General features: G+C 44.9%; 1 protein-coding gene across 1 annotated transcript; it reads right to left on the bottom strand.

Annotated features, from left to right (window-relative positions):
* Positions 1–1,931: 1,931 nt before the first annotated feature.
* Positions 1,932–24,027, bottom strand: COPB2 (COPI coat complex subunit beta 2). Its single transcript, XM_040427833.1, is given in 29 exon segments — positions 1,932–2,238; positions 2,337–2,385; positions 4,640–4,695; positions 4,697–4,716; positions 4,784–4,870; positions 4,873–4,967; positions 5,367–5,459; positions 6,232–6,418; positions 6,421–6,445; positions 7,357–7,467; positions 7,557–7,586; positions 7,588–7,685; positions 7,688–7,764; positions 9,142–9,272; positions 10,806–10,891; positions 10,894–10,948; positions 11,944–12,050; positions 12,317–12,405; positions 12,512–12,622; positions 12,712–12,820; positions 12,823–12,910; positions 14,263–14,405; positions 14,523–14,622; positions 14,715–14,861; positions 14,968–15,116; positions 17,214–17,340; positions 21,012–21,098; positions 21,184–21,321; positions 23,896–24,027. Coding segments are annotated over 29 exon segments (2,691 nt in total). The 5' UTR covers positions 23,899–24,027; the 3' UTR covers positions 1,932–2,145.
* Between the last annotated feature and the right edge of the window lie 1,281 nt (positions 24,028–25,308).

Below are 25,308 nucleotides of genomic sequence, written 5' to 3'. Positions count from 1 at the left end.
GTGCAGGGATTATAATGTATATTGTACAGCATGGTACAGGGCTTATAATGTATATTGTACAGAATGGTGTATGGATTATAATGCATATTGTACGGCATGGTGTATGGATTATAATGCATATTGTACGGCATGGTGTATGGATTATAATGCATATTGTACGGCATGATGTATGGATTATAATGCATATTGTATGGATTATACTGTATATTGTACAGCATGGTGCATACCAAGGGGGAAACAGAAACTGGATCGCACATCCACAATGCTATGCTTAGAGCTAATTAAACTCTATTCTCAGTGCAATAATAAAGTGTACAGCCCCCCATACTACATGCTGTACAAAAGGCATTAGGGTACATTTTGATCAAAAGGCATAAGCCCACTGGTGTATGAACTATACTGTATAGCGTACGGCATGGGGCAGGGATTTTATAATGCATTCTGTACTGCATGGTGCAGGATTATACTGTATACTGTACACCATGGTGTAGGGATTATAATATATATTATACATAGCATGGTTTAGGGGTTATACTGTATATTGTACAGCATGGTGTATTAACTATATTATATATTGTACGGATGGAGGCAGGATTAATATGTATACTGTATAGTAATGGTTGCAGGGATTATACTGTATACTGTACACCATGGTGTATGGATTATAATATATATTACACAGCATGGTGTAGGGGTTATACTGTATATTACACAGCATGGTGCAGGGGTTACACTGTATTGTACGGGATGGCACAGGGGTTACACAGTATGCTCTTTGATGTGACAATTATCTTAGGTTTTCCTATCGCCCACCTTTAATGGCGCTGTGCCCAGCTCTGAGCCGACCCCGCTCAGCAGCCGCCAAGGCTTAGAGGGAACACTGGACATGGGCTGCTAGATGGCCGCTAGCTCATCTGCAATACCCAGTCCCCATAGCTCTCTGCGCTTTTATTGTGTTAAAAAACAGTTTTGATCAATATGCAAATGAACCTGATATGTGTCCTGTGTCCGGAGACGAGTCCAGCGGAAAGGAGCCCAGCACCGCCCCGCGTCCTCCGAATCTCCTCCTTGCTGGCGTCACAGAGCCGGAGCGCCGAAATCTCGCGATGCGCGAGCTAGCGCATGCGTAGTTCATTCCCTGTGCTGATGCCAGCACAGGGAATGAACATGATGCCGACACTGCGCATGCGCTAGCTCGCGCATCGCGAGATTTCGGCGCTCCAGCTCTGTGACGTCAGCCAGCAAGGAGGAGATTCGGAGGACGCGGTGCGGTTCTGGGCTCCTTTCCGCTGGACTCCTCTCCGGATACAGGACACATCTCAGGTTCATTTTCATATTGATCAAAACTGTTTTTTAACACAATAAAAGCGCAGAGAGCTATGGGGACTGGGTATTGCAGATGTGCTAGTGGCCATCTAGCAGCCCATGTCCCCAGCTCTATGCTCAAAATCCTGGTGACAGGTTTCCTTTAATAGCATTGGTACAGGGAGGAGGAGACAGTTTTTCCACAGTGGGCATCTTCTTTCCCCCTGGCCTTGGCGCTGTCCAGTCACAGCCATTGAGAAAAAAAACGCCCCCCTTCTCCCTGGCTGTGATGTGGTCCAATCACAGACAGGGAGAAGGAGACGCCCCATGAAAAAAGCTGATGTCTCTTCTATTTATTACCATACCAGACACCAAAACCGAACAGGGGGCACAGCGGTAGAATCTAGGAGCATATCATGAAAAGAAATTAGCGATATGACATCTACTGAACATGGGCTACAGGGTGAGGTATTGCTTTTGTAAGTAAAAACTAGTGACAGATCCTCTTTAACTCCACAGCAAGGCACAGGATAAAAAGCGCTGCAGAACTTCCACCCCATGTGGCCGTACCCTTACAGAAAGGACATACGACGAGTGACAAATGAGAGAACAATAAATGGAAGATATGATTTTGCAATAACCTTTATTCAGTTAATGCACAAAAGGTTTACAGAGTGAGAGTAGAGCTAATGAAAAGGAAATGTACAAGGAAGGCCCGGCTCCTGCACTGATGGACTATGTCTGGACATGGGACCTGTGCAGACTGACCATAAAAACGAGAGGAAAAAAAAAAAAAAAACACGGTTTGGTCACTTAAATTAAAATTCTGGAGAATACAGTTTAGTCAGAGAGCTCGTCATCTAAGTTTATGTCTGTTGTGTCAATGTCATCTAATTCCATGTTGTCCAGATCTTCCTCTAAGTCCAGGAAAGCCTAGGAGAAAGACAAGAAATAAAAATATCAACGTGTGTATTCCTGAAATGACCCTGGCTCTACAGTCCAGTGATAAAACAGTAGTTCCATCCACTTACCTTCTCTTCTGTGCTTTCAGAAGGTAGCTGCACTGGCTGTTGGACAGGGCTGGGTGGTTTTGGGGCAGGCACCGTGGGTGCTGGCGCTGCTGGTGGGGGTGTTACCTCTCTTTCCTTTTCCTCTTGCTGAAGGAAAAAGATAAAAACATTGTAATCATAATCCAATGTTTCAAAATCCAAAGTCGAACTTGGATTCGTGGCTCATTAACAAACCAGAGTTCGGATTTTCAAACATTAATGTATGCACAGAAACTAAATGTAACGGGCCAGGCACGAGACTAAACAAGTCTCACGTTACTGGTGCCGATAAGAAGATTGCTTCAGCACAGCCAATACATTGTAAGGCTGTACGGAGTGCATATTATCATCAAAGTTTTGGAACGAATCGGGTTCAGACAGAGCAGTCCAAGCCCGATTCGCTCAACCCTACCAGTGAGCTTCCATGCTCTGTGCAGAGGCCCTTTCCCCATCCAGGACTCAGATCCTGAATACAGCAAAATGCTCAGCATCTCAGACTGCCGTTTTCTGGCCCGGGGGGGGGTGTTCTGTCTGAAGGTGTCTTGAGTTTATCCGACAGACACCCTCCCCATAAAGTGAGTGCTATATATGTTATACTTCCCTGTGTTTAATCATTTTTACCAATTATGAACCCTTTAAGCCCTGACCAGTTTATTTTAAACAATTATCTTGGACAATCCATTTGAGAATTCATTTCACTCCACTTGAAAGTATTTCACCGATTACACTCGATTTATATATTTGGTCGTAATATCGTATTATTGAGATTTAACAGCACTTGTTCCACCAAATACCTCATACCCTGTCGGGATATGGTGTTGGGGCATCTTCTTTCAGCTACCAGTTTTATACCCTGTATATTAGCCACCTCACTACCTTAAAGGGGTTCTGCAGTTTGTTTAAACTGATGATCTATCCTCTGGATAGATCATCAGCATCTGATCAGCGGGGGTCTGACATGCGGGACTCCCGCAGATGAGCTGTTTGAGAAGGCAGCAGCGCTCCAAGAGCGCCGCGGCCTTCTCACTGTTTACCGCTTCAATGGATCACTATGGATCATTATTCACTTCAATGGATCCGCAAAAAAAAAAAAAAAAAAACTGAAGTTACTCTGTGCAGTCTGTTTCCGTATTTCCGTTCCGCAAAAAAAATAGAACGTCCTATTATTGTCAGCATTACAGATGGTCAATCCGTATTTTTTGCGGACCGCAAAATACATACGGTCGTGTGCATGAGCCTAACACTAATTACTTTACAGAATTTTATGCCAGAATTGTGGCGCAAAAGTTCACATCTTAGGACATGCCACTTTTCCCCACTAAGCCACATCCCCTATTCAATGAATTTTTCTAAAATTAGATGCACCAGATTTGCAGTTTTAGAAGCATTTTCAACCATGTCTAGGTGCACCGACATTAGTAAATGCTTTCTCTCATTAGCTACGTGACATCGGCCCTGTTAGTGTCTGTGAGGTGGAGGTTAAACCGAGAGGCTCGGAGGAGACAGGGAAATAAATAAGCCCACTCTACAACGCTGACTTATTCTATTCTACCATTAGATCAATAATGAATACCAATAATTAAGAAACATATTGGGGGAAGTTATCAAATGTCACACGCTGTTTGTTAAATTAGCACACCCAAAAGTTTGACTTTTTAGCACTTAAACACAGGCACATTTTTTTTTTGCTTTTTTAATCTCTGCATTTTAAAGCTTTTTTTTCCCCTTCCGTATGTGGGCTGTTTTTTTTTTTTTTTGGTCTACCTGCTCAGATGCCATGGTCACTATTGACCACAGCACCTTAGGGGGTTAACCTGCAGGATTTCCGATCCCGGCAGTGAGAGCAGAGTGCCAGGTGTATAATACAGCTGGTACCTTCAAGTGATGGCAGGCCGAGCCCACGCAGTGCTGTAACAGTATGTTACTGAAGCTTAACTACCTATTTATAGTGATGTAGTATTAGGGTCACCCGTGCCTTAAGGGGTTAAGCTGCAGTGATGTGGAGTAAAACTATCGTAACTGTTGCCACTTTCCCACTCACTTTGCAAGTGTTTGAGGTTGTGGTAAAACAAAAAGTTTTAACATTTTGGAGCAAAAAGGGGCTTACACAAAATTAGCGACTTTTCTACGCCAGAAAACAAGCCTAAAATGCACCAGTCAACTAATACACACTGACAAAAAATAACACACCAACCAATTGTTGGAATCAAACTTTCTATGTGTGTATGCAATGAGGACATATGTAAGTGATTACAATTGTTGTTACACAGTGCATTTGGTAGAACTCACCACTATGGTGGCTTCTTTCAGATGGTTCAAATGCCTGTGCTTCTTGCAAGACAATTTCTTTCTTCATTTGGTGCTGCACAGATGGAAAAGTTTTTAGCCTCAGTGTAACCATCCTCGTAGAAATAACAATGTACAGATACTTACAGTGACAAGGCGGTACTGGCTGCCTGGGAGGGGTAGACTGCTCTTCTGCTTCAAAAACTGCTCTCCCAAGAAGGCCTCTTTAATCCAGGAAACAAGTTCTCATACTCAGTGGGGTCAGCCAAGGAATCTGCAGCCTTTTGGTTGACTTTGGAAAGACTCTCTTTCCACAGCTTCACCACCCTAGCAGCAGAAAGGAAAGTTAAATCATCAACAACTGACAAGTTGTAGGGACTGGATCCCCAAACAGTAGAGAGATCCTGGCTACAAATGTCTCTTCAAAAGTCCATAAAAGTAAGCTGGGGCTACACCGCGATCTTGGACATGGGACCCATTGTGCAACCAAGCATCGCTGATTAGCGGTGCGGTTGTTGAAATGAAAGTAGTCGCAGAGCTACTCGCAAGCTGCTTGACCCAGGATTACCAAAAAGTCCAACCCTGCTTGATTTTTTTTTTGCGATTCTGGGGTTTTGGTCACAGCAACTTGCGAGGTCTACCAGATTAATTTCTATAGCTACACATGTGATGATTGTCGCAGCCAAGATCGCTGTGTAGACCAAGTCTAAAAGTCAGCTCAATTACCTGGACACCTGGCTCGGCAGGTATGTTCGTGCCAAGAAGGCCGCCTCGGGCAGACGTCCAGTGGAAATCAGAAGCTCAAGGCAAGTGTCCATTCTGAAAATGAAAAGCATAACATCAATGGGTGGAAATTAAGCTCTCCAACACAAGACACCGAGGGAAATGATCAAGCTCTGCACTCCAGAATTCTGGCTCTAAGAAGTTGCAAAAAAAAGGTTTTTTTTGATGCAAATGTTTTTTTGATTTTTTTTTTACACCACTCAAGTTTTTAAAAGTGGGTGGCATGGTTAGCCCATCGAGCTGATTTAAGCCAGGATTTATCAACTTCAAATTTTTATAATGTTTTTAAAAATCAACGCACTCTTACTCCAGTAAAGGGGTGGCGTAGAGAGTGGAGTAAGATCGCAAGACAGAACTGTGGGGGCTCATGCACAAACATATTTTTGTCTGCATCTGATCCACATGTTTTGCAGGTCGGATGCGGACCCGTTCACTTCAATGGTGCTGCAAAAGATGCAGACAGCAAACCGTGCTCCCTCCGCATCCATATGTCTGTTCTATGGCATCTGCAAAAATATAGAACATGTCCTATTTTTGTCTGCATTACGGACAAGATAGGACTGTTTCTATTATGAGCCAGAAGTTCCGTTCCCACGCACATGTCTGGTATCAGTGTTTTGGCGATCCGCAATTCGTGGACCACAAAACAAGCGACAGTCGTGTGCACCAACCCCTAGACAAAGATTTCTAAAACATTGTGCATCACTCGATAAATTTGGCGCTCCTACAAAACTGACTTCCCTCATGATGTCTCCATCATCGTGCAGTGTTCTAATACTATATCAGGACAGACTATTTCTCCACTTACTTTCCCAATAAAAAGTAGCTCAAAAAAGCCACATTGTTCTTCCCATCTCTCTCGGCCCCTTCAGCCAGCTTGTTCACCATGGAGGCATTTCCTGAAGACGTGGCCAGTAGTAAAAGACCTCCATAGTCCTGAGCATTGTGCAGACACTCTTGGGCCAAGCCAAACTGGCCCTTGCTGATGGCCAATCAGCCAACTGCTTCCACTTCTGTTCAGCCTACAAGATGGTTGAAGGAAAGAGAAAACGAAATAGAGCAAATAAACAAACTGGAAAATATCCCATAACCTATATCTTTTCATATGCAGTGACCGGAATCAGCGTCTTGTAGAAGTAGTTTGCTAATAACTGTGGCACTGTTACTACTGGCATGATATTTAGCAGGATGATATAACAGAAAAGGCTTAAAAGGGACTGTTCTCTTCTAACAGCACCACCCCCGTCCATATTTTGTGCCAGTTAATTCCTTAAGTTAATGCGCTGAACTGCAAGACCATACACAAACCTGTACATGTGTTGATATGTTTTTGAAAGAAACCAACCAGCCAAGTTTTAACATGGTTAGCCTTGGGCGAGAGAGGATAGGCCTTCGTTTAATGGGCATAATCATATACACTGAGAACTTTTCTTGGCAAATACATTAACAGAGGTCAAAAATGCAATGTGATCATAGGTCATCATATAGGTGTTTCCCTGTAGAAAGGAGGGAAGAGAGCTGCTAAAAAAGGTGGGCTCCTATTCTGAAAGACTACCCACAACTAAGTGCCATATGGTTACAAACATATGTTTATAGGCAGTATGTAATGTATGTATGTAATGTATGTATGTAATGTATGTATGTAATCGCCTGCAGCGGAGAATGCTGCGACGGGGCAGCTGCTTGCCAGAGGTTCCATCGGTGGCAATCAGACGATCACTTAAAGGGTCCTCATTTAGAGAGGCAGATGTACAGATGAGACAATCCCAGTTACATTTTACAGTGGAATTATCATGACATATCTCAGCTTTGAAACACTGTGCCACAAAGAAAGAACCTTACATACAGGGAAATATAATTTAGGATGGAGATGCAAAGAATTCAGAATGTAAGAGGGAATAATAAAGTTCCTAGACAATTGAGAACACTTTACCTCCGCTTCTACTGCTAGCTGATGTGCAATTTTCAGTTCTCCCAGCTGCAATGCCAGCTCAAAGCGATGCTCAGGATCAGTGGACACAGCCAGCGCTTGCTGTTTGAAGCCCTTAAACGGCACAACGAGAGAAGCAACATAATGTCATCACATTTCCAGTCTAACAAATACATACACGAACAAGAAATGTATGTCCTTACTTGCTTCTCCAGAAAGTGGGCAACACGTGTGCCTCTGCTCTTTAGGGATGGTTGGAATCACTTTGTCTGCCATGGTGAAGTCTCTCCTCATCACAGCGGTCTGATACTCCAGGACAGACACCAGCAGGAGTAGCTGACAATGTTTAGTTCTTTGTCCCCCAAGTACAGACGGTTATCTTTAGGTATGTACCCCAGCAAATACATGGTTCTACAGTGGAAAAATTCAAGATGGTGGGCACAGATAAGTCAACAGCGGGCACTGCACATCCAGGGTGGGCTAACTGATGAGCGAGCTAAATAGTAATCCAAAGGGTCAAGTGACCACCTATATGGTGATAAGGAGTAGTGTTGAGCGAACTTCTGTTAAGTTCGGCGTCTAAAGTTCGGCTTCCGGTTAGCGGAGAATCCAATATGGATTCCGAATTCGTTGTGGTCCGTGGTAGCGGAATCAATAATGGCCCGATATTGATCCGCTACCCATGGACCACAACGAATTCGGAATCCATATTGGGATTCTCCGCTAACCGGAAGCCGAACTTTAGACGCCGAACTTAAAACAGAAGTTCGCTCAACACTAATAAGGAGTCAATTTAGGTTATGCTAGTAGATGGATCTAAGACTGGTCTAGTCTAAGGCTACTTTCACACTCGCATTTGGTGCGGATCAGGTCATGGATCTGCACAGACGGATCGTTCCGATAATACAAACGTCTGCATTCGTTCAGAACGGATCCGTTTGTATTATCTGTAACATAGCCAAGACGGATCAGTCTTGAACACCATTAAAAGTCAATGAGGACGGATCAGTTTCTATTGTGCCAGACTGTGTCATAGAAAACGGATCCATCCCATTGACTGACGATCTGTTTGGCTCAGTTTCGTCAACGGACACCAAAGCGGAATGGAGACGGAACGGAGGCAAACTGATGCATTCTGAGCGAATCCTTTTCCATTCAGAACGCATTAGAATGCAGACTGATCAGTTCTGGACCACTTGTGAGAGCCCTGAACGGATCTCACAAACGGAAAGCCAAAACACCATTGTGAAAGTAGCCTAAAATATGACAATTACTCACAAGTAACCACTATGTGGATTTTTAATAACTGGCAACAAGTAGATCAATGTTAATCTGCCCGAGTAAAATGGGCCTTATCAGGCCAATTAGTGGGCATAAACATTCATAGAAACAGTCAATCCTGACAATTTGCTTGTGTAAATGTGCCACCGATCACTCAACAAAAGTAAAACATTTGTTCGCTGGCTAATCCAATAATTTATGTGGCACATAAAATCATGTGTTGGCACACCGCCTGTGTACACTGGGATGTGCTGCTGGACAAATAATCTGTATGGACATGATTGATCATAGTAATGATTATTCACCCCCATGCAGAGGGGATGATTGCTGCATGTAAATACAGCTTAAATGAACTGTTCATTCACTGACCTGTGTATAGGCCAATATAAATGGGTCCTTAGATTACCATAATCAAAGTCCACACAGTCATTACTTGCTTCTTAACCCCACACTACAATGACCCGGTCCATTGAGAACTGCCAATTTTATTCTGTAAAATTGGGTCACCTGTCCAAATGTGCAATGGTAACTATTTCTCCACCGACATAATAGTTGAGTCTGTTTACTGTGCTGGTGTAGATGAAACAGTCCCCAACCCAGAGACCAGTTTTCACTATTTCTTGAATTTCGCCGAGCACCTGAGAAGGAAACCAGATTAGCATTATAATAAAATATACACTGGTTTACCAAAAGGAAAAAATGACAATCTTAACAGAAATGTCCAAGGTTACAAAAAAATGGCTGCTTTCTTACAAAAACAGCACCATCCCTGTCCACAGGTTGTGCGGTGTTTCAACTCAGCCGCATTCACTTCAATAGATCTAAGCTGCAATACAAAATATAACCCACGGACAAGTGGCGTTGATGGTTTTTGGAAGTAGATCTGTTTCTCTAATCCTGGACATATCCATTAAAGGGTTTGTGTCAAATAACTTTCTTTACATAATAAATGCTAACACAAGGCACTTACTAATGTATTGGAATTGTCTATATTGCCTCCTTTTCTGGCTGGATTCATTTTTCCATCGCATTATACACTGCTGGTTTCCATGGTTACGACCATCCTGCAATCCAGGCAGTGGTAGTCGTGCTTGCATACTATAGAAAAAAGCACCACCCCATGTAGGCTCCCAAAGTCCCGGCGAGCACTTTTTCCTATAGAGTGCAAGCGTGGCCACTGCTGCTGGATTGCAGGATAGTCGTAACCATGGAACGAGCAGTGTATAATGCGATTCGAAAAAATAAATCCAGGCAGAAAAGGAGGCAATACGGACAATCACAATACATTAGTAAGTGGCTTGTATTAACTTTTTCTACATGATAAATGTCACTTCCTGAAGTGAGACAACCCTTTAAGAATGTCATTCAAACAAGGTAAAACTCAGCGGTGTTCTGTCTGCTAAAAAACCGATCATTTTCCTTCCATGTTGAATCGGGATTGTCTGCGTTCAGTTTGTCTGTTTTTTCTGTGGGACAACAGTATGTGATCCGTCAAAAAATCTGTAAAATGCAAGCCCCGACATCTCCTAGTAACCATCTGTGAAAATTGGTGTCAGGGTGGTGTCGGTGTGCTGTCCGTTTTTTTTTCACAGATCTGCTAACTTCAGTAAGTCTAGTGTGAAGATTATATCAAAATCTGACAGTCTGTCAAAAAAAAGTACCTGTGAATTTACCCATTGACTTCAATGTGTAAGTGTTCAGTTCATGCGCTGTTCGTTCTAAACTCTGACAGCACATGGATGTGAATATTGCTCGTCTGAATAAGTCATAAAGGGGTTTGTGAAGATCCCCAATAAGATAGGTAAAGGAGGGAAATGGTATAACAGATGAAGGCTTACTTACCAGTGGGGTAGTTCGGTATGTCGTCACTGTGGCACTACAGCATCAAAGATGGTGGAATGATGCAGGATCAGAAGGGTAAAGCTTCTTTTGTTAGAACACTTTCTGCCTTACCTACATTTGGAGGGGTCTTGAAAAACTCTTAATGACTCAATCTCTCCTCCTGATCAGCAGCCTCCAAAAGAACTCCCCTTCAGGACTGTGACAATACTTCCTGATGTGGTTCTTGTCTGTTGTGCTCGGACAATATATGCTTAGCATGGGAGTACCCACCCATGAAAGGTAAAATTACAATGGGTCACATTTATCACAAGCTTATAAATCCTCCTTACCTCAAAGGCATCCTCTATTCCATCTTCAGACATTCCTTCATGAGTCTCCTGAGCAGTGGCTACTTTCTCAGAGAGGTATTTTAGATGAAGAAAGATTCCTCTGTAGCAATGCACACCAGCTCTCCAGAGTCAGACCAGAAAATCTACCAAAGAGAAAGGGTAAGATAGAAATGTATGCTGCAAGTTCGACGCAAAGGAGCAGAATTACTAACCTCCTTATAATTACACTGTATGCACCACGTTTATCGCAGCAGCTCATGCTGGATGATACATTTGGTGCATTTGGTGCAACTTAAAAGGGTCACTGAGCTTTCACAAGACATTCGATATGTCATAGCAACATCTCCAAATGTTTGACTGGTGGGGGTCAGAGTGCTGAGACTCACACCAAACGCTAGAACGAGGAGAGAGAAGCGTTCGCACGATGCACTCTCTTTCCTCAATGCAGGAGACTGAATCGAGACAGACTCACAGACTTTCTATTGAGCTTGTCTTCTGCAGTGAAGAGAGCGAACGTTCAATGTGAGAGCTTCTCTCTCCTCGTTTTAGGATCAGTGGCGGTCTTGGCACGTAGACCCCACCATCAAAACCTTTGAGATGTCCTTAGAAAATATCAAAAGTTTTTTAAAAGCTCAGCGACCCTTAAGTCACGGCATGGCTTAGCGGAAAGGACCCTTTCCCACTAAGTCCCATCCACTTGTTGAGTGAGGCACAAAAAGTGCCTCAGGGCTCTTTCACACGAGTGTGTCCCTTGCGGGAATCGCGCTCCATGTGAGAGAGGGGTTGTGCGGTCTGGACTACAGAAGCGCACGGTATCATCATGATTTATAATGCTGCGTGCCTCTGTGTGACTTTTCTGTAATGGAATCACACAGACATAAAGCAGTCAGTAAGATTCCATTACAGAAAGGTCAGGCAGAAGGCACACAGCATTATAAATCATGATAATGCCATGCGCTTTTATAGTCCAGACCGCACAAATCCCTCTCTCACACGTAAGCGCGATTCCGCGAGGGAGCCCCGAGACACCAATTTATGTGTTGCGCGACATATGTGCCAGATTTCTGGAGCAGTTTCATCCGTAGATCTGCCACAATGACTTTTGAAACATTAAAGTAACACAGTTATAAAAACTCACATGTTTAGGCTGGATTTCTATCCTCCGGATAAGCTCTGTATTCTCCCAGTCATAGAAGGCCAAACCGTTAATAGACCGCACACCAAGTAGAAATCCTCCATAGATACCTAGCATTAGAACGTGACATTTCATGAAAAATATCAGTGCGCCCACTAAAGAAATAATCCAATTTGCTACAATGTTTAAAAAAAAAAAAAAAAAAAAAAAAAAAAAAACATAATTCCAGCTAATTCTTATAACAATAATTAAATACATGATTTACATTCCAGAGGCTACCCACTTCTGCAATTTTGCCATAGATCAGTTGCCATATGTCTTACAGACAGTACTTATGATATACATACATGTATATAAGATGCCACATAAAACCAACCTTCTGCACCGAAGTCCGGCTTGAAGCTCTTCTTCTCCTTGAAGTTTTTGAAAATCTTCACTACACTGCTGCTTTCACGTATGGCATACCTACAGGTGAGGGAGGAAACAGGAAGTACAATGAAGTGAATACCTGTGTTTAGGTTAAATCCATAAACCATGTCTAGACATTGCCGAAATATAAATCAAGACTTACTCAGATGAATCGTGCGCCCACGCAAATTCCTGCGCAGATCCAAAGCTCTTGTTTCTCAGGGCCATGGCGGTGTAAATGATGTATTCTCCGTCTCCACACACCACTACAAACCTGGAGTGAAATTGTGAGTTGACATAATTACCTTAACTGGCATACCCTTTACAGAGGGGTATACTTCCATACTGCCCCCACAGTCTTACCTCCCATTAGGGTTGTGTTGGATAGTCTGGGGATATATTTCACAGCTGCCCATGTCCTTCACAGCTAGAGGAAGCCTCTCTCCATCTTTAATCTCTGTTTCTCCCATAGCTTCAGGTTAGCCTGCTGCACCTCAGAGTGCTTGGCCCAGATGATTTTTCCATTTGCATCCATGGACATTGCTGGTTCTTCACGGCCCAACTACACATATAAAGAGAGGTGTTATGCAGCCAAATCTTCATTTTGCAGTGCAAACTAAGGCCTCTTTCACACTTGCGTTGTCCGGATCCGGCGTGTACTCCACTTGCCGGAATTACACACCGGATCCGGAAAAACGCAAGTGTACTGAAAGCATTTGAAGACGGAGCCGTCTTCAAATTGCGTTCAGTGTTACTATGGCAGCCAGGACGCTATTAAAGTTCTGGTTGCCATAGTAGGAGCGGGAAGCGGTATACTTACAGTCCCCGTGCGGCTCCCGGTGCGCTCCAGAATGACGTCAGAGCGCCCCATGCGCATGGATGACGTGATCCATGCGCTTGGGGCGCCCTGACGTCACTCTGGAGCGCCCCGGGAGCCGCACGGACTGTAAGTATGCTGCTCCCCCGCTCCCCTTTACCATGGCTGCCAGGACTTTAGCGTCCCGGCAGCCATGGTAACCATTCAGAAAAAGCTAAATGTCGGGTCCGGCAATGCGCCGAAACAACGTTTAGCTTAATTCCGGATCCGGCCTTGCGGCAAGTCTTCAGGATTTTTGGCCGGAGCAAAAAGCACAGCATGCTGCGGTATTTTCTCCGGCCAAAAAACGTTCCATTCCGGAACTGAAGACATCCTGATGCATCCTGAACGGATTTCACTCCATTCAGAATGCATTAGGATACAGGATTCTTCCGGCATAGAGCCCCGACGACGGAACTCTATGCCGGAAGAAAAGAACGCAAGTGTGAAAGAGCCCTAAACACTGATAGCAGCGAAAAGTTTTGTAGTTAAAATGAAAGTGCCATTCATGGCACCATTCCATGAAAAATTCACAGGACTTCTGACAGATGTGAAAAATCTCATAGATCCGAACCAAAGAGTAATGGCACTCAGTAGTGCACCTTAGTTCTGCTGGTCGGTGGAGGTCTTGGCCCACAGACCCCTACAGACACAATCCTCTGACATAACGGGGGTCATTTACAAAGACTGGCTATTTACACCAATATTCGTTTCCCCCTTGTGCTGCCGGATTTGCCTAATTTATGACAAGGCTTACATTAGGTGCACCTCCCAGGCTTAGTCTGGCCTCCACCACGCCCTACCAGTCCCAAATGGAGATGGCAGGGCAAAAACACCTGTACCACAAAATATTGTTGCACGGGCGTTTAAAAGGTTGGAAAACAGCGCCTTGTGACATTTTTTACACCAAAAATATTTGTAAATGGCTCCCAATTACTTTACAGAAAATTATTAAGCAAAAACATTTGCTTTAAAAAGGGTTATTCCCATCTGGAGAAATTAATCTATTAGGGAAAAAAATGCTTCAAATAATTATTCTCACAGACTATAGACCTCACCTTGACAATGATGCTACCCTCATCATATCCTAGAGCCACGTTATTGGAGCCACGAAGTCCAGACACACACCAGACTCGCTCCATGCCATAGTTCAGGGTACTCTCCAGGCGGTAGGTGCTGGAATGCCAGATCCTCACCGTACCTAGGGGTTTAGGAAGGTTTTAGGGTGAGGAACTTATAAATGGGGCTATATTTAATGATGAACAGGGGGGAAAAAACTTTAAAGACACAAAAATATTATCAGGAGAGAAACACTTACCATCTTCTGAACCAGTGATGATAATGGGAAGCTCAGGGTGGAAGCTGACACAGGAGACATTTTGAGCGTGACCCTCCAGAGTCTGGACACAAGTTTTGTTCTGAATAAGGGAGAATACAATAGGTCTTCAAATAGTCTGGTGTTTCTGGTTTAATCTGATCTTTCACTTTCTAGGACACTAGTTTAACTCACCTGATAGTCCCAAATCTTGACAAGTCTGTCATCAGCTCCAGAGATCAGGTAAGGTTTGTCACCTCCGCTGTAATAATCAATGCAGTTAACCCCTTTCTCGTGCCCCTCCAGTGTGAAGTTGGGGGAGGAGGATCCAAGCTGCCAAACCTGGAAAGGCAAAGGAATTAGCAGAGTGGATACACAGCGTACAAAAAAAATACATAAAAGCCACAATCCACTTGATCATCCAAAACAGGCGCATGGTATACTCTACCTTAATGGTGCGATCTAGTGAGGCGCTGGCAAACTGGTTGTTATCCTTGGGGTTGATGACGATCTGCATGACGTAATGTGTGTGTCCCTCAAACACCTGAGAGCAGGACCACTTCTTATCCCAGTCCCATAACTTAATCAGCATGTCATCTAAAGGAAGCACATGTAAAACCGTGTTCAGTTTCCCCTCTATTTGTCATGTAGTACACGGCGCTTATTTGTGAATATCATTGAGAATGTACACTGCTCATCTGTTACACTATGTCCTCATTCCAAATCATGAACCTGTCTGTGACCTGTCACCACAGTCACCCCAATGGTGAAGACAGTAGGTTCTCTAATGAGGACTGTTTTCTATGTATGTCTGAGGAGGACCAGCGTCCATATATTCTCCCTGCACCCATCATGCACCCAGTGGTCTCAGGCTCTACATGACATTTCCATCTATTTAGCCAATCGAATGACAACTAGAGCTGCTTATTTTTCTTAAAAGTTTTACTCGTCATGCCATGGAAATTCTTGGCATATTTAGGGTTAAAATGGGTAAGACAATGACTCCTCTACAGTATAGTATATAATCTTTGCTTATGTGTTCCGAGTGAGAGATGTCACTCGAAACAGGCGAGTGAAGATTTTCTCCCCTTTTTGTGTCCTATTGTTTAATAAAGACTTGGATTTTAACAAGTGCTAAACAACCCGATTTTTGCAATGACTCAACTATGTTTACCCAAGTGAAGGGGGGAGATCTCCTCTGGAATCCCCCTTTGAATGGAATGTCGACCGTGCGCGCTGCAGCTCCATTCAAACTCTATGGGACTACTGCCGGAGATAGCCCAGTACAGTACTACGGTCCCATAGACTTTGAATGGAGTGGCAGTGTGCTTTTCCTGTGTCTGGACATAGGCCCCTCTACACCTGCTGACACAGCAAGCAATTATCGGGAACAATCCGTTGGTTCCTTTTAACCCCTGCTTATTAGAGAAGGTGGGAGCTTGCCGAGTTTATACACAGCATGATCTGGCGCAAAGAAACGACGATTTAGGTGACTGCGTAGCGACACTTTTACCCGATGAATGAGAGTTTGTTTGTTCATCAGGTGATTGACGGCACCTTTACACAGTGCAATAATCAGGAATGAGCATTTCTAAGAACGTTCATTGGTGCATGTAAAGGGGCCTTTACTGTAGCCTAAAAAAATTACAGACAGTATTTTATAGCTTGTTTGCATGTTCTATACACACCTGTCAAACCTGGCTTCCTGTGATTGCTTTTCATTAAAGGGGGTTTCCGAGACTTTTATACTGAGGACCTACGTACCCTCTGGATAGGTCATCAGTATCTGATCGTTCAGGGTCCGGCATCCGGGAGCCCCGCCGATCAGCTTTTTTTGTAGGGCACCAGTGCTCGCAGTAGCGCCATGACCTTCTCTCAGCCTTGTGAGGTCACGTTCATCGGGCACATGGCCTAGGCGCAGCTTAGCCCCATTGAAGTGAATGGGTCTGAGCTGCGATACCAAGTACAGCCACTATACAATGTACGGCGCTGTGCTTGCTGAACTGAGAGAAGGCAGCGGCACTGCTGAAAGTGCCCGTGCTTTCTCAAACAGGTGATCAGCAGGGATCCCGGGTGTTGGATTCCCACCGATCGGATACTGATGACCTATCCAGAGGACAGGTCATCAGTTAAAAAAATCTCAGAAAACCCCTTTACGTTTTCAGCAGAAGCAGTACTGCCGAAGACAGTATATGAGGTAATTTACCTTCCCAATAAGGCTACTTTCACACTCGCGTTCGGTGCGGATCCGTTCAGACAATACAACCGTCTGCATACGTCATAAACGGATCCGTTTGTATTATCTGTAACATGGCCAAGACGGATCCGTCTTGAACACCATTGAAAGTCAGTGGAGGACAGATCTGTTTTCTATTGTGCCAGATTGTGTCAGAGAAAACGGATCCGTCCCCATTGACTTACATTGTGTGTCAGAACAGATCTGTTTGGCTCAGTTTCATCAGCAGCGTTTTGGTGGCCTCCTCCAAACCAGAACGGAGACAAACTGATGCATTCTGAGCAGATCCTTTTCCATTCAGAATGCATTAGGGCAAAACTGATCCGTCTCAGACCGCTTGTGAGAGCCCTGAGCGGATCTCACAAACGGAAAGCCAAAACGCCAGTGTGAAAGTAGCCTTAGATGTACACACAAAATTGTATAAGAGAGCTAATGTTATGTTAAGCTCAAAGCCTTACCACTGCTGGTCAGTATAAAGGGCTGAGTGGGGTGCACGGCAATGCAGCGGATGTAGTCAGAGTGAGCCTCGAACATGTGAACTCTCTCCAATGTGTTGTAGTTGAAGACTCTAATCTGCATGTCATCCTTAGGAGAGAACACAGGTAATGAGATCAAGGATTCCATAATCAACACAATCGTCTAATATGACCCTGCACATTGGACTGATCCCTGGATCTACTTTCTACACGGATAGCAGTAGCCCCTATATTGTGTGTTACAAAGAAGATATCTTAGTATAGGTGATAAGTATCACTGGGAGCCCCACAAGAATGGGAGTCCTGTGTCTCCTGTTTGAAAGGAGAGGAGGTCTGGCATGTATGGGGTTGCTGAATTCCCTATAGTCTATAGGACGGACTGTCTCAGAGTTGAACGAGAGCCCCATTCTTGTAATTGGTGAGGGCCCGAATGATCAGGTAGGTGACTGCTAAATCTCCCCCTTAAAGGGGTTATCCTGGAAAAGATAATGACGACTTATCCTCAGGACAGGTCATCATTATCACATTGGTGGGGGTCTGAGTCCCGGACGGAAACCCCGCTCCCCAGAGCTCTAGTGAGCGTTCTGAGTCGAGCTGCAACTAGACCATGTGGCAGATGTATGGTCATGTATGCCCACGGAGTGCCCGACCTCTCCTAACATCTGATTGGCAGGGGTCCTGGGTGTCGGACCCCCGCTGATCTAATATTGATGACCAATCCTGAGGATAGGTCATCAATATTTGCAGGATAACCCCTTTAATACTTTCCTGCAAGATCTGCACTGCGGACATCCAATGTGCACAATGGGAGTGAAGGTCGCCTGAAACTTGAGAGATGGAAACTAATTGGTTTCAATAACTGCTCCCCTTATTCTTGGTGCCAGTTTTGATAAACTTCCTCAATAGATCCAAATCTAAATTTATCTGAACTTCCGTGTTAATGTGCACTTGTAAGACAATTAGACTATGAGCCCTATTGGGGACAGGAACAGATGTCATTACAGTCAGATTTATCTAAGGCTACTTTCACACTGGCGTTTCTGGGTCCGCTTGTGAGATCCGTTCAGGGCTCTCAAAAACGGCCCAAAACGGATCAGTTCAGCCCCAGTGCATTCTGAATGGATAAGGATCCGCTCAGAATGCATCAGTTTGGCACCGTTCCGTCTCCATTCCGCTTTGGATGCAGACAGCCAAACGGATCCGTCCTGACACACAATGTAAGTCAATGGGGACAGATCCATTTTCTCTGACACAATCTGGCACAATTGAAAACGGATCCGTTCCCCATTGACTTTCAATGTAAGTCAGGACGGATCCGTTTTGACGTACTTTTTTTTTAAAGAATAATGCGAACGGATCCGTTCTGAACGGATACAAGCATTTGCATTATCGATGTGGATCCGTCTGTGCAGATACAAGACGGATCAGTACCGAACGTGAGTGTGAAAGTAGTCTAAAACAGTAAAGGGGGACATTTTAACATTTTTCAGATGCAACTTGGGAAATGAAAGCTGCACCCGATTACCTGCAAAGGACAATGGCTCCACTTTTCCTCCACAGTATTTCTGATACATATCTCCCTGCCCTTACACGAATGGCAATGTACGACACATTGTAACACATGGCATACCTACCAGGCTCTAATGTTAAGCTTGTATGCCACATTACTCTGCCAGGAACAATGAATCGGTTTAAGAAATGACTCCTGCACCGTCAGTGCCACCATGCCAAGAAGAGAGCGCACCGGTCCTTAGTACTGAAGCACAGGCAATGATCTATGGCTGCTGCTCTATCGAGGCTGGCGGTCGGCACTGAGGAGGAGGAGGATTTTTAAACTTCATGTGATGCTTGTATCTTAACATCTTCATTCTGACCTGGGTGAAGGACACACACACGTTTGCTTCAGACATCAATGCAGGAGATAAAGTGTACAAAGAATGTCTAGAGAGGGGTATCCTCATAGCCAGTCTTTTGGCCACGTAGATTTGGTTTTGTCTCCCTGCAATCCACATCAGGTCTTGCCATTTTGCACAGTGAGATTTTGTGGCATTTTAGGATATTCTGAATTACACTATTTCCCTGCCCCTAACACATTCACTATCAGGTACTGTCACAGGGTATCTCTCTGGTCCTTAATGGGGTATTCCCATCCACAGGATATGCCATAAATGTCTGATAAAGTCCTATATGTGGAGAATGGGGCCTCGTCTCGCCCCGTCAAAAACAAAGAGGTGACGACGAGTGGACGGCTCTCTCCATTGTGTTCTATGTTATCGCTGTGTAAATGCGCTCCCCTATTTTCACAGCTCTCATCGAATTGAATGAAGGCAGTTTCACTAGGGTGCTGTCTCACGGGTGCACGGTCACCTCTTTGTTCCAGGTGGGGCGAGACCGGGTGACCCCTCTATTCCCAGTGGCACAAGACAGGGGCCCAGTTTTCGAGATGCAGGTCCCAAGGGTGTAAATGCCATACAAGTCGAGATGGGAATGACCCTTTAAGGTGGTCATACACATAATCAGCTAGCCATCTACCGAGTGAGGGATTGTCCCAACGCTCCAGCCACAGGGAGATGTCAGAGGAAAGAAGGGTGGGACATATTACATTTTTGGTCTCATGGGAGATAAGGCTCTGTCTGGCTTATTCCTCTCTCCCTATAGAGAGCACATATACGGCGAGTCAGAAGGAGTAGCTGTTGGCTGACATCAATCTAAGGGCTCGTTCACACGACCGTATCTCTTTTTCAGTGTTTTGCGGGCCGTTTTTCCTGGATCCGTTTCTCAGTAGTGTTTCTGTTTGGCATATACAGTATACAGTAATTACATAGAAAAAAAATTGGGCTGGGCATAACATTTTCAATAGATGGAAAAGATACGGAAGACATACGGAGTACATTCCGTATGTGTTAAATTTTTTTGCAGACCCATTGACTTAAATGGAGCCACGGAACGTGATTTGCGGGCAATAATAGGACATGTTCTATCTTTCAACGGAACGGAAAAACAGAAATACGGAAACTGAATGCTTACGGAGTACATTCTTTTTTTTTTTTTTTGCGGAACCACTGAAATTAATGGAACGCCAAAAAACATTTGTGTGAACAAGCCCTAAGGTGCATGGCCGGCTTCAAAAAGAGCCTCATCCTTGTGTTTACTCCCATAGACAATGCAGTCACTATGGGGGTCATTTACCAATCTGAAATATGCCTAAATTAGGCGTATTTCAGGCGTAGATTGCGGAGCAATGGTTAATTGTGCCGCTGTCAGCAACTTTTCCCCACTCATGCCAGGTCCAAAATTGTGGGTGTGGCGGGGATGGGCCGGCAGGCCTGACTCATTCACCATTTTCTAGGCCTGTTTTAGATGTAGAAAATGGTCTAAATGTAAGACCGCTCGGAAACGGTCTTACATTTAGAACTGGCGGAGGATCTGCCCAAGTTATGGAGAAGCCTGCGCTCCTTCGTAACTCCAGAGGATCCACCGCCAGCGCAGGGTCTCATTTACACCGGCATCTAAAACGCCGGTCTTAATTAATGTGCCCCTACGTATCTGAGGGTGTCGGAGAGGGCTGGTACAACGATCAGAACACCATAGAGGTACATCCAGGTGCAGCAACTGCTTCTCACCTTTGATGTACAGGTGGATAAAAAAAAGTTTTCTGCTGATAAGAATAAATTGGCAGGGTCCCATAAAAAAGGAGCCCTCGATCTCTCTCCAGTACCTGGCACGTCATAAGAGTCATTAAATAGATCCCAATGTAAGGACCACAAGGTTCATACTTACAGCTCCGGTGACGACCCAGTTTTTCCTTGCCACAAACTTCGCCGCTCTGACCGGCAAATCACATACTTCAAAGGTTTTCACCAGGGTCTGGAAGAACAGTAATAGGTTGTGATGGGCAGGAAAATGCGGAGAGTCCTCTGTATTCATATACCGCCACATAATGTGGTATTACCTGGGTCTCGTGGTTCCAGACACACACGCTGCCATTGTACAGACTGGCCAGCATCCATGGCTCGGTGGGGTGCAGGTCAACGCTCTTCACTCGGTCAGACCGAGCAGTCAGCTTCCTCTTGATGTCAAGTCGCAGAGGCTGAAAATAATGGACACGTGAGGCAACGACAACTAAACCTTCACCCGATCCATGAATACTCTATATATACACCATGCCACCAAATATCCACTACATATATATATATATATATACACACACACCACGTGTTTTCCTGCTGCTGTACACAGTATGGAGGGCTGTGATGATTGTGATAACGGTCTATCTAGACATAGCGGGGGAGGTTTACTGAGCAAAATACACAAACGTGTCATATACACTGTGTCTAATGTACTATGTGTTATCCAGACTTGGTGCACCGTCCCTGACAGATCTGAGGAGCCACAAAATACACCAGATTTATTACCGGTGAGCAACATACTGGTATACAGTAAAGGCGATGGAACAGCCGATTCCTTCCCGACAGTCGGCTGCTCGCTCAGTGAAGGAGACCACTGCGTTTACATGCAGCAATCACCTCCACAGTATGAGGACGAGGGATCACGACATCTGCACTGTTTCTGGGCAGCAGATTGCTGTTTAGACGGCACGATCTGCTGCCCAGAAATGATCATTTAGGTGCCTGCACGAACAAGCGTTTCACTTACTCATCGGCGGCACATTTAGCTGGCCAGATCGGGAACAAGCGTTTGCAGGAATGTTCTTTCCCGATAATCTGGCCAGTTATTGGTACATGGAAATCCACCCTAAGGCCTGTTTAAACAATTCATTTCAATGGGTCTGTGTACATGAGCGTTTTTTTCACGCATCAGTTCTGCGTAGCGTGAAAAATCACAGCATGTTCTATATTCTGTTTACTGCCGTGCTGTGCCGGAGCTCCGCCCCCGTCCCCATTATAGTCAATAGGGACGGAGCGGCGGTACGACGGCACGGCAAAATAGCGGAAGGACAGATCCGACAGGGTGAACAGCCTGTCGGATCCGTCCTGCTGCAAGTGTGAAAGTAGCCTTAGTATTATAACAGAGAGGAAAGTGTCCAGCGCATGCCCATTATGGTAAATCCCGCTCACTTATTGTCTGGTCCGTTTTTTTTCTCTCTTAAGTCAGGACAGTATTAATAGATCTGCCGCCCTGTCTGCAATGTCGGGGAGGGTCTTAAAGGAGCTCTACAATGGGAGCACATGCCACTACTAAGTAGATGGAGCTACTGCTGATCAGCTGGAGGATAGGCCACCACTTAATAAAAGGTGGTCACCCCCTTTAAGATCCATGAGGTTCACCATCACTGTGGATGGGTAAATTCCAGGAGGAAAGCAGCCAGTGTATGGTGTCGTACGTTACTGGTTCACACCAGCAGGGGGCTCAGTCGCAGATTCCAAAAAAGGACCTCTGCGTGCAGCAGTATTCTGCCCAGTACAATGCCAGGCTGGACACCCAGTGGACCCCATTATACTGGCATCGGTGGTGTCCGGCACATGCCAGATCTGGTGTGCGGTTCCTATGCTGGATCAGAATACTGGAATCTGGCTGCAGAGGGGCATTCACCTGGCAATGCCCACACAACGCTGCATGGAAGGTGCCCGTAAACATTAGATGAACATCGGCCGAACCCGTCCACAGTCTAACGTGTATAAGGGGGGGTCCAGACTCTTCCCTAACTGCAGATGTCAGGGAAAAGATGGATCGGGCACACTCGGTTTCAACATGCCTGATCGTTTTTGTTCTGATGGGAGATTAGGTGTCTGGCAGCGATGAAGGTACTTTCACACTTGCGTTGTGAAGATCCAGCAGGCAGTTCTGTTGCCGGATCCGGAAATCAGTGTACAAACGGATAGCATTGGTAGACGGAACTGGATGCATTTTTTAAAGGTCTGCGCATGCAAACCGGATCCGTTTTGCCGCAACACTGCATTAATGCATTTCAATGGAAAATAATGCCGGATCCAGCATTCCGGCAAGTGTTCCGCATGCTGCGGTATTTTCTCCGGCCAAATACCATAAGAGGGACTGGACTGATGCATACTGAACGGATTGCTCTCCATTCAGAATGTATGGGGCTAAAACTGATCAGTTCTTTTCCGGATTTGAGCCCCTAGGACGGAACTCAGCGCCGGAAAAGAATAACGCTAGTGTAAAAGTACATGCACACCTGGTCGTGCCGAGCGTGTATGTGTACGGGGGGGTCGAACTGAAGCCACCATTTATTGGGTGGGTGTCACAGTGCTCAGAGGTGGGGACGCTTATCGGACAGGTCTCCAGACGGCGGAGTATTACATGCCCTCTACTAATCCCAGTACTAGACGTCTGTGGACCCCTCTCCTTCCCATTACAGGGGTGACAACCAATACGGCTGCTGTTATTGCCCCATCTGGAGTTGTCACCCAATGGTGAAGAGCTGGGTGACAACCTATGTGCCACCTGCAATCATCATGGACGTTGTCGGCCACAATTGGATCAGCATTTGTCTATGAGCATGACAAATCATCAGGAAGAGTGACTACAAGTCCCAGCATGGCCCCGTGCATTGACGTGTCCACTAATGGTGGCGGTAGGTGGCAGCTGAAGTCACCTACCTATCATCCCTCCCCTCACACATCTGGTAGAAGCAGCTGAGGTGCAGCCACACTGCTGAACCCCGCTCCCCGGGTGCACTCACCATGTCTCCGGTTCCCCCTGGTCTCTCTCTCCCTCTGACTGACGTGGAGCTTCCGGGACTGCGGGCAGATCTCGCGAGACTTTAGGCGCTTCCACATCCGCCTGCGAGATCAGTCCCGTTGACGAAGTGCGGCCATCTTGGGATTGGCACTGTGAGGAAACTTCGTGACGTGGCGACGTCGCCCCTTCCTGGCAGCCATGTTGAGATTGGAATTATTGCTGTGTCCCCACAGCCAGGCGTCATGTTAAACTTGTTAGGGCAGGTTCACACTAAGGATTTTGAAAATCCTGCTTCAAAAATCATCACTGATTAGGGTTTTTTAAGGCGCCATTTTGGTGTGTTTTTAAGCTTTTTTTTTTTTGAGGGGGTGTATACTTAAGTACAAAACTGTCTTTTTGTCCTCACTGAGCATATGCCACATTTTTTTTGCTGTTTCCCATTCATTTCAGCGGTAGATTAACAGCAGATTCTGCGCCGAGATTGAAGCATTGTACGTCTTTTCTTCTGACGCAGAATAAACCGACCGCGCCAGAAAAAATCAAGTGCTGCAAAATCAGCTCCGAAAAAAATTCAGTGTAAATAGGTTGGCCATAGAGTAAGAACATGTTCACACGGTAGATTTAGAAAATGGAACAAAATTTCTGTTTGTTTTTTTCCAGTGCGTTGTTCTGTGGGACGTTTCTTTTTATTAACCAGTGGGTCTTTACATCAATACAAACTGCGTTTTTTAACTTGTGTTTTTTGCACAGGTCCGCACAAAATTTTTTTGCAGAAAATGCGCAGACATATATATTGTTTTTTTATTTGATTAATTTCAATGGGAGATTCAGCGTGGATTCTTCCCCAGGATAGGGCACGCAGCTGCTTTTCCACTTGGAAAAAAAGGCAAGTGCTGCTTGCCAATGAAATGAATAGCAGGCTGCTTTGTGACTTTTTTTTTGCTGATTTTGAGCCGTAAACGTGCCAAAATCAGTGCCAAAAAAAAACTATGTGCGAACTGGCCCTAATTATCTTCATGTAACCCAAATGGTGTCCTTCCTTGGGACGGTTAATAGAGTTGTAGTTCCTACTGTGCCCTGCAGGTGGCAGTGGCCATAGGAAAACAGTGCAAGTCCCTTACACTGTAATATTAACCCCTTCTACCCCGGGCCAGTTTTCGCCTCCTGCCTAGGCCATATTTAGCAAATCTGACATGTGTCACTTTATGTGGTAATAACTTTGGAACGCTTTTACTTATCCAAGTCATTCTGAGACTGTTTTCTCGTGACACATTGTACTTCATGACAGTCATAAATTTGAGTCAATATATTTCACCTTTATTTATGAAAAAATCCCAAATTTACAAAGAATTTTGAAAAATTCACAATTTTCTAAATTTCGATTTCTCTGCTTTTAAAACAGAAAGTGATACCT

Source organism: Bufo bufo, chromosome 4 (assembly GCF_905171765.1).
Source record: "Bufo bufo chromosome 4, aBufBuf1.1, whole genome shotgun sequence".
Classification (NCBI taxonomy): Eukaryota; Metazoa; Chordata; class Amphibia; order Anura; family Bufonidae; genus Bufo; species Bufo bufo.
The sequence above is the reverse complement of the archived record's forward strand: the minus strand, read 5'-3'. Positions and strand labels throughout refer to the sequence as shown.